The sequence below is a fragment of the Arachis stenosperma genome, chromosome 8 (assembly GCF_014773155.1).
Source record: "Arachis stenosperma cultivar V10309 chromosome 8, arast.V10309.gnm1.PFL2, whole genome shotgun sequence".
NCBI classification, from domain to species: domain Eukaryota; kingdom Viridiplantae; phylum Streptophyta; class Magnoliopsida; order Fabales; family Fabaceae; genus Arachis; species Arachis stenosperma.
Window position 1 is genome coordinate 875,808 of NC_080384.1, and position 10,033 is coordinate 885,840.

At 34.0% G+C, this 10,033-nt stretch overlaps 1 protein-coding gene across 1 annotated transcript; it reads left to right on the forward strand.

The window, feature by feature from the left end:
- Nucleotides 1–5,982: 5,982 nt before the first annotated feature.
- LOC130946353 (uncharacterized) lies at nucleotides 5,983–7,207 on the forward strand. Its single transcript, XM_057875067.1, has 3 exons — nucleotides 5,983–6,314; nucleotides 6,498–6,710; nucleotides 6,812–7,207. Exons 1-3 carry the CDS (start codon nucleotides 6,120–6,122, stop codon nucleotides 6,884–6,886), a joined length of 483 nt encoding a protein of 160 aa, XP_057731050.1. The 5' UTR covers nucleotides 5,983–6,119; the 3' UTR covers nucleotides 6,887–7,207.
- Nucleotides 7,208–10,033: the final 2,826 nt, after the last annotated feature.

Below are 10,033 nucleotides of genomic sequence, written 5' to 3' on the forward strand. Positions count from 1 at the left end.
TCCACGCAAAGAGGTCAGCGTTGTCGCGTAGGAACTGTATGAGTGATTCTTTTATATCCCCTTTTAGGAGTGTGCCGATGTTGGTTGTTTGGTCCGGAGTGTTTCCGATCTGAATTTTCTCTATTTCTCCTTCAGGTTGTGGGCGGAGCTCCTCCCACCTCCGAACTCTACCGAGCTCGATTGTGTGGAATTCTTCTCCTCTGCCTCTGAGGTTTAGACTTTCGTTGTAACAATGGCGCGCCATTTTCTGATCTGCCTTTATTGTGGCTATTCCTTCTACGGTTGGGAATTTCATGCATAGATGTGGAGTCGAGACTATTGCGCCGAGTTGATTTAACGTTGCCCGACCTATTAGGGCATTGTAGGCTGAGCTTACGTCAACGACGATGTAATCTATTTTGAGTGTTCTTGACTGACTTTCCTTTCCAAAAGTTGTGTGGAGTAGGATGTATCTCATTGGTTGAATCGGGGTATCTCTTAACCCGAACAGGCTGTCCGGATATGCTCTGAGTTCTTTTTCTTCCAAGCCAAGTTTGTCGAAGGCGGTTTTGAATAAGATATCGGCAGAGCTCCCCTGGTCTATCAGTGTGCGATGAAGATTTGCGTTTGCCAGTATAATAGTGATGACCATGGGATCGTCATGCCCTGTCGAGATGCCGGATGCGTCTTCCTTGGTAAAAGTGATTGCCGGGATGTCGGGTGCTTCCTTCCTTTCTGCGACGAGATATACGTCTTTGAGATATCTTTTGCGGGATGATTTGGAGATTTCTCCCCCGACAAATCCGCCGTGTATCATGTGGACGTGTCTTTCTGGCATCAGGGATGATCGCGCAGTTGGTCTGACATCTTCTGCTCTTCTTTTTTTCCTTTGTTCATCCTCATGGGTGGCCAGGTATCGATCTAGCTTTCCTTCTCGTACGAGCTTTTCTATGACGTTTTTTAAGTCAAAACACTCATTGGTGGAGTGTCCGCAGATTCGATGGTATTCACAATATTCAGCCCGGTTTCCTCCTCCTTTTTTGCCTTTGAGTGGTCGAGCTGGTGGTATTTTTTCTGTGTTGCAAACCTCTCTGTAGACATCCACAAGAGACACCCGAAGAGGGGTGTAATTGTGGTATTTTTTATTTTCTCTCCATGTCGATCTTCCTTTTTTCTAGAATCTTTGTCTTTATCCCGAGGGGTGAACCCTGCTTTTGAGGTCTCTCCTAATCGGGAGTTTTCCTCCATGTTGATGTACTTTTCCGCTCGTTCCTGCACCTCGTTCAGAGATGTGGGGTACTTCTTTGATATGGATTGACTAAAAGGCCCTTCTCGCAGGCCATTAATGAGACCCATGATGGCAGCTTCTGTTGGAAGGTTTTGTATATCCATGCATGTTTTGTTGAATCTCTCCATGTAGTTACGCAGGGTTTCCCACTCTCCTTGTCTGATTCCTAGTAAGCTCGGAGCGTGTTTAGCTTTGTCCTTTTGGATGGAGAATCTGGCCAGAAATTTTTTAGCCATGTCGTCGAAATTTGAGATGGACCTAGGAGGGAGATTGTCGAACCATCTAATTGCTGTTTTTGTTAAAGTAGTTGGAAAGGCTTTGCAACGAACTGCATCTGAGGCATCGGTGAGGTACATTCTGCTTCTGAAGTTACTGAGATGATGGCTGGGATCCGTAGTGCCGTCGTACAAGGTCATGTCTGGGAGTTTAAAGTCTTTTGGGATTCTTGTCTTCATGATCTCTTTGGTGAATGGATCTTGGTCCTTGCGGGTGCTATCTTCGGGAGTGGATCGGCTGGCTTTAGTCTTGACATCAGCTTCAAGTTTTAGGAGTTTGTTCTCCAATTCCTGGCGTCGCCTTATTTCTCTTTGTAGGATCTTATGTCTGGAGTTTTAGGAGTTTTACGCCATATACACCCAACAATCAACCATATACATCCAACACATTACGCCATATACACCCAACAATCAACCATATACACCCATATAAATTACTCCATATACACCTAATAAATTAAGCAATATACAGCGAAAAATCAGTTACGAGAAGAACTAGAACAAGAAGAACAGTAAAACCTAGAACCACTTTGAAGAACAGTAAAACCTAGAGGAACTTACAAGAAGAGTAAAACCTAGAATAAGAAGAACAGTAAAAACAGTGATATGAGATTTAGAACAAGAAGATCAGTAAAACCTAGAAGAACATAGAAGAACAGTAAAACCTAGTTCTTCGATTTCGAAATCAGAAACAGAAATGTGAAAATGTACAAGATGAGTAAAATAGTAACATACCTTGAATAATATTTCTTCGTTTTTTCTAAAGATTGTTGATGGAGAGTTCTATCTTTGCGACGAGTTCGACCTTGAATAATCTCTCTTCAGTTTGGAATGTTGCTCGAAACTTTGTGGTTTGTGTTTTGTTTGAAGGAGAAGAGGAAGAGTTAGCCATGACGAGCGCTTATTCCAAAGAGTAACCGTTTGAGTGACGCGCGTAGGTTGACGCTCCATTCAAAGGGAGTGAGTGCGCATGAACAAGTTATTAGGCTGAGTTAACTTGTAAAGCTTGTAAGCCTTTTTTACTTGTATATGTAACAGGTCCATAAAAAAAATCGGACTAAGAACTTCTTACTTTATAGAGTACTTTGTTTATAATATATTACATAAGAAATATCTATGATCAAATTTAGCCCTTAGCTCTCGCAACAAACGTAGCTTTTATCATTAGATTTACTGGGCTTGTTTAATTTTTTTTTAAATTGTCTACAGATCCTGTTTAATCGATTTATTTTTTAAAAAAATAAAATAAATAATTCTATTTTTATTTTTTAGAGACCAAAAACAATATTTTTTATTTATTTCAATTGGACTAATAAATTTAGATAAATAAATCTCATAGTTATTTATACATATTTAAATAACATAATATAATAGATATAAAATAATTAAATTATTAAAATAAAAAAATAATAATTAATTTAATATAAAAATAACTTAGTATGAATATATATATATATATATATATATATATATATATATATATATATATATATATATATATATATAAACGAGTTTTAACCAATTAGCTAACGGTTTAACTAATGGCTCGTTAACTTAATATTATGATCGATCGATTATCGGTTCAGTTCTATTCTGATAGCTGGTGAATATCGTTTTTCATCCAAACTTAAGGATAAAGTCAAACCTTACTATTCTGCTTGGACAACATTAGATTTCTGCTTTCCGAATATTTTATTCAATATATAGAGTAATCATGCAAATAAAATTAGTTTCTTGAATCTTGATATGTATGTGCACCTTTTATTAAATAATGTATATTCACGAGTTGGAATATCATGATCAGAATTCATGACTATACCCCCCATCAGCCACCCAACCACTCGATATAGGTCGTAGTAATCTGATTATCTTATTTCTAATATTCTTTCCTTTGTGCATTTCGAGGGTAAGTGGATGGTTTTGTTGTTGAGAAATTTTTTTTTTTTGGAGTTAATATTTAAAGTGGTCATAAATTTGTAATCGAATTTTAATGTTATTTTTAAATTTAAAATTTTTATTTTTTAATTCTATTTTTGCTTGTAGAATAGGTCAGCTCCTCGTATGGAACGTCTGCCGGATTATTTCTTTAGGAGACTGCACTACTTAGCTCGTCAATTTTGAGCTTTTCCTTTCAACTCGTGAAAGTGTAGACAATGAAGGGGGAGAGTGGGGAAGTGTACCTACAAAGACACTCCAATGCTTAAGTCAGTATGAGATTTAAGTAAGAAGTGTCTGAAAAAGATATTTTTACCTTACTTTTATAAGATCGGTTCCCTATCAATAACGGTTTTTTCTCAACATTTGTCTTTGTGAGGATCAATAACGTATCTGATCATTATGTTGCCTTTTATTCGGCAGTTTTGGTTCATAACGTCGATTTTGCCGAGTTATTACTCATGAAGACAGTATTTATAACGTATATTGCCGAGTTATAACGACGAGGTGTGACGTGTGATGCCGAGCTTTATAGGCGTAACGACCGTATCAAATTTAATAACAGTCGTTTCTAAAATATTTTTTGTCGACGAAATGATAACGTGATTGGATAGAAATCATATTAAAATTCACACTGGACTAGCAAACGTTATTATTTTATTTTTGGTGCCCAAATAAAATATAAAGAACCACTTTAAAGTTTAGAAATAACATTAAAATTCAACTACAAATTTAAGAACCACTTTAATTTTTTTTTTTTTTTCCGCAAAGCTATATCGAACTCAAAATATCAACCTCTACAAGGTGCTTTGACTTCAATTACTCGCAGAAAACTATTGTTATTCGGTTATATTCATGTGGAGGATTAGGGATATCACGACTTTGGACCGTTGACATGTGACATACACAAGTGTAGATGCAAATCTATATTACTCTACAATCTTATTATTACTTAAGTACTCATAGTTATCATCATGAACAATTTGGTACAAAGAGATTCCTACCTCAGAGATATTATTATTTATAAAAAGAGAGAAATGGAAGTTTCCTCTTTCCATATATATTACTTGTTCATACTCGAGGAGCTGAGGTTATTGTATGCAGTTTCTAATTTAATTGATGTCAAGAGAATGGCTAGCTAGTATGAAGATTAGATTAAAAAATGTCTTATTCCTCTCGACAAGAAGAAAGGGACAATATTGATTGACTTATATTTTTCTTAAAGCCTTGGAACCAACATTAATAAATTCATCAACTTGTAACATAAATAGTAAAAATTTCTGCTAGGGAACTAACTAGGGTCCAGCCAACTTCTGCCAACTTTTTAATAGATTAAATTTCAAAACCCATCTTAATAAAGGTAAGTTGATATATATAGATGTTTCTTCTGCTAAATATTAAGATGTTTCTTTTTCATACTAAATAGATATTTTTTTAATATATTTTTTGAATTTTTTATATTAATGATGTGGATATTTCTATTTTCTTAAGAATTATATGATTTTTTTTAAATCCTATAACTGGACATTTTTTTTGTTAAGCATTAGAATGTTTTTTTAATATTAAATAGATATTTTTTTATATATTTTTGTGATTGTTCAAAAACAGCCCGTTCTCCACTACTCTTTCTTCCTTAAACAACTCCTGAAACTGAATCAGATTGTACTTTAAAACTGCACCACTTCCATTGGCATCGCAAAATTGTTGGCGAATTCAAAATCAACAACACCACTAGGACCAACCAAGTAACCGTGACTGTTGGCGGGCGAAGGCGGCACAAACTCCTCAGCCATGGGGTTCAACTTTGACAAAAACTCCTCCAAATCCCTCATCTCCCTCTTATAACTCTCACCACAGTTCTCCCCCATTCTTTACCGCATTAATCCCAACATACCCATCATTGTTGACCACCATCTGTTGATTTTGAACACTATTTTCATCAAACCCATTTCAAATCTGATCCACCTGAGCCTTGTTCTCAGCAACAGCCATAATCACGGACAAAAGAAGACGCGCACACCCCCAACCCACTTCTCTAGATGTAAAAAAGTTTTCTCCTTTTTTGCAGTTTTCAGGTTTATCAGCTTTTAAGTTTTGTTTTGACGGCGAACTTTTTAAGAGAAAATCCATGTGTATTATTATTAGAAATGTGCAAATTACTATAGAAGAGAAGGAGAATGTTTTTATAGTTTTTAATTAGGTTTAATTAATTAATTTTTAATTATTTAAATTTTGAATTTAAAAAATTTAAAATTAATTATTAATAATTAAAATTAATTTTTCAATTGCTTAATTCTTGATTGATTACGCACTTAGTTCTTTATACTTTTCTAATAGGTAAAAGTCAAATTAGAGATTGTTGTGAGTTGCCAATAGCACTTAGGGGTGCCAAACTCCCAACCCCACTAAGCCCCTAAAACCAGCAACAACTATGTACGAAAGCTACTATTAATTTGGACTCAGTTGACAAAGACATGCAATGTCATCATTATTATTATTCTTAAACACCCTACTCAGTACTAACAAATATTATTAACTACGTTTTTCATGCTTCATCATCCATCTCCCCTGCTAAAGATACCAATCCCCAAATATACATAAAAACCAGAGTATTCCCGTATAGCTTTAGCAAGAACAAAACTATGAAGAACAGAAAAAGCTCTGAAGCTGAAGCTTCAGCTGGTGCTGCTGGCAAGAAGCACTACAAGTTGTGGATATTATCTGCAATTGTCCTTGTAGCTGTTTGGTTCATGTTCACTGGCTCCCTCACCCTCAGATGGTCTTCTTCTAGCTATAATGACTTCGATCCTGCAAATTTCGACGATCTCGATGTGCTGGTATGTATGCTATACCCAGTGGTTTTAAGTTGCATTACTAAAATTGCAACCATAACATTATTGTTGCGCTCGCTAATATGTTTTTCCGTTTTAAATAGAGAGAAATTGGGTTGGAAGTTGGAACTTAGATGTAACAGTTTTGACTTGTTATGATTTGTTTGATGTCGTGGTTTTTTGGAATAGGAAGTGGAGGAGAGAGAGAAGGTGGTGAGGCAGATGTGGGACGTGTACAGTCGCAGGCACAGTACGAGGAAGTTACCTCGGTTTTGGTCGGAGGCTTTTCAGGCTGGTTACGAGCATTTGGTGAGTGATATTCCCGCCATTCGAGATGCTGCAGTTTCAGAAATTGCAAAGATGTCCTTAAAACAACTTCCTATTCAACTTCAATCTCACTCGGTAAAATCAAACTTAAACATTTAAATCTCAATTCTTCAGATACAAACTTGCTTAATTAGTTTTATTCATATAGTAATTACGGTATCACTTTTCATGATCAGCATGTGCAGAGCCCCGAGGGATCAAGAAAAATTAAGGAAGCAGAAGGGAGTGATAAGATGCATAATGAAAGTTGAGTGTGATCAACTTGGTGTAGAGGTATCAACAGAGTGAACTGTGAAGCCGTTCCATTTCCAAGGGCTTGAATATCAAAGTATAGTATCTCCTAATTGGTTGTTCCAACTTTGAATATCGTTACTCAGGGCAATTGTACTTCCAATCATTACTATACAAAAATTCTGACTTGCACAAATTGAAACTGAACATTATTGATGAACAAACTCTGCGCAGATATCAAATATCTTCCAATAAACAAATAAATTAAACAAAAAGAATATTGATTTTTTTTTGTTTCGAAAAAAGAATATTGAATTATTGGTCGACATTAAGAAAATTCTACAGTGCGCTTTTATAGGTTCTGTTTTTTATTGGCTGATTTTTTTGGTTATGGAAAAGGTGTTGGTGTTGTGCAATGAGATGGATATATGGATAAAATTTGTATTGCTACTGTGTGAGTCCAAAAAGTAGGTTATGTTTCACTCCTTTTTTTTTTTTTTTTTTTGTTCAGGAAAATAAACAAAGGGAAATAAAGAAACCTAACCCGTGTTTTGTTTTTTCCAAAGGGAAATAAACAAACCTAACCCGTGTTTTGTTTTTTCCAAGGTTTTCAAAATTTTTTTATTCCATTTAAGTCCAACTGCAGCCTGTATTAGTTATGGGCAGTAAAAATTTTTTTTTTGAAATATAACAAAATGTATGGTGCGTTTTACTTTTTTGTGGCAGTTTTTTTTTTGAAAGATACAAAATGCTGGTTGCGTCTTATAGCTGTCAGCTTTTTTTTTTTGAAAACCTAAAAATGCAGATTGCGTTTTTTGTAAAATAAAATATTTTAATTAAGAGTCCCGCAAATAAAATACGAATTAAGACTCATTCAATTTGTCTCACTTCACTTCTACTCATTCCATTCTTCTTTCTTGCACATTTTTCGTAGTTCTTAGTTTTTTTTACAGTTAGACGTGTCGAAGAAGTTGGATTAGATGAGGTTGAAATTATGAAAAATATTGCGAATTTACGAGTGTATTATAATGGTGAGGTTATACCAAACACACATAAAGGGGTGACTTTTGTTTGTGAATGTCCGTTGTCATTTGCTATTCCATATACCATGAGTTTTATAGAGTTGCGAAATGGGCTTTGTAATAACATTCAAAGCCACATTTCGAAAAGGATAAGTAACATTTTATACAAGAATCCTGTACAAGTATTTGGTGGGTTGATACAGTTTCAAATACTGCCCATCACTAACGATGGCAGTATACAGCAGATGTTATGTATTTATCAACAAACCCGATTTCACGTACCGATGATAGAGCTGTACGTTGAGTTCGAACAGCAGTCGGGGTTGGGCGCGGTTGGCAAGGAGGTCAATGTTGATGAGCTCGGGGATATAGATTGGGAAGAAGATAATAATGACAGTGAAGAGGAGTTCGAAGCCAACTGTGAAGTCGATGACGAAAACGATGACAGAGACTCAGCAGTGCAGAATGACCTCTCATTTCGCCTACTCGTGAAACGTGTTGAAACTCAGTAAACGCCAGTGAGTATCTGGCGGATCGAATTTCCTGAGCAACAATTTCCTGATAGCCTGCAAAAAAAATGATAATTATTTAAATTCTGAATAATATCAGTTAATAGTTTATTCAAAAAATAATAACAACAATATTATTAAACGGTATTTATTTATTATTATTCATAAAATATTAACAACAATATTTATTTATTTATTATTATTAAAAATAATTTATTTATTTATTTATTAAACAATTTTCAAAAAATAATAAAAAATTATTAAACAATATTATTTATTATTATTATTATTCTAAACGATATTCTATTTTTAAACAGTATCATGTATTATTAGAAAGTATTAATAAATTATTAAAAAGTAATAAACATTTATTTCTTAAACAGTACTATTTATTTTTTTATTACAAAATAATGATAGTCATTTATTATTATCATCCTAAACAGTATTCTATTATATGATAACAATTTTTTTTCTCCAAGACTTGAGCATAATAATAAATAACAATAATAATAATAATGTCACTACTACTACTAATAATAATAATAATAATAATAATAATAATAATAATAATAATAATAATAATAATAGTTCATGACTAACAGTATGATAAAAAAAACTACTATTGATATCATAGACATCATTATTATAAACATGTAATAATAATAATAATAATAATAATAATAATAATAATAATAATAATAATAATAATAATAATAATAAAATTAACAATAAATTTATTAGTTAAAACATATAAATAAAAAACATAAAAATAAACATATTTATTCATCATAAAATTAAAAGAAAAATCACTTACCCATTGAGGATGATTCAAATGAAACCCCAAATCTTCATTGATTCTTCCTCCTTACAAACTTACTCTCTTTCACCCTTAACCCCTACCCTTTTATTCTCAAAACTCTCACTCACAGCAAATAAAATGAAAGGAAAACGGTGAAACACTCCTGATCTGCATTTTGCTTTTAAGGCCGGCTCCACCACTCTCCTTTATACGTGTCACATATGCAGGTGGGGAGGCTGTCAATCGCATGTTGCATTTTGTCTGTGCACCCTGCCAAACACATGTTGCGTTTTGGAGCTTCGAGGATGGTCAAAGTTGCAAGACATGTTGGCATGCAGGGGATAGGGACACGTTTCGAGGCTTCCTTCTCCTCTTCTGCCAAACACAAGCTGTGTTTTGCAGCTGCATGCAGCTTTTTTAATTTCAGCTCAGTCAAAACGTAGCCTACGTTTTGCAGGTTACTGACTTTAGCAGTTTCACATTTGTGGATTACACACCATGATACAATATAGTTGCACATCACCATTTTAGCTTCTATAAATAAATTAATTTCTATTTTTTATTGATCTAGGACAGGTTCATGTGTTTTATTAATAAAAAATTTAAATAAGGGTTTTTTTTTCGTTTAAGAAGTTAATGGAATTGAGGTAAACAAAAGCAAAACACAAATCTGAAGTCATAACCCCAACCAATAGAGGTAAGCCCATGAGCTATAATAAAATTGTCTTTCTTTTGAAGACTATGTACAGAAAAAAGTATATTTTTTGGAGTAAATGGTCAAATTCGATCTTCGAAAGATCACGCAATCTTTATTTTGGTATTCAAAAAAATTTTTTA

Bases quoted from the DNA above. Each gene is read 5' to 3' on its own strand.
- LOC130946353 (XM_057875067.1), top strand. From the start codon at position 6,120: ATGAAGAACAGAAAAAGCTCTGAAGCTGAAGCTTCAGCTGGTGCTGCT. The intron at 6,315-6,497 runs GTATGTATGCTA...TTTTTGGAATAG, and splicing joins TCGACGATCTCGATGTGCTG to GAAGTGGAGGAGAGAGAGAA. The intron at 6,711-6,811 runs GTAAAATCAAAC...TTTCATGATCAG, and splicing joins TTCAACTTCAATCTCACTCG to CATGTGCAGAGCCCCGAGGG.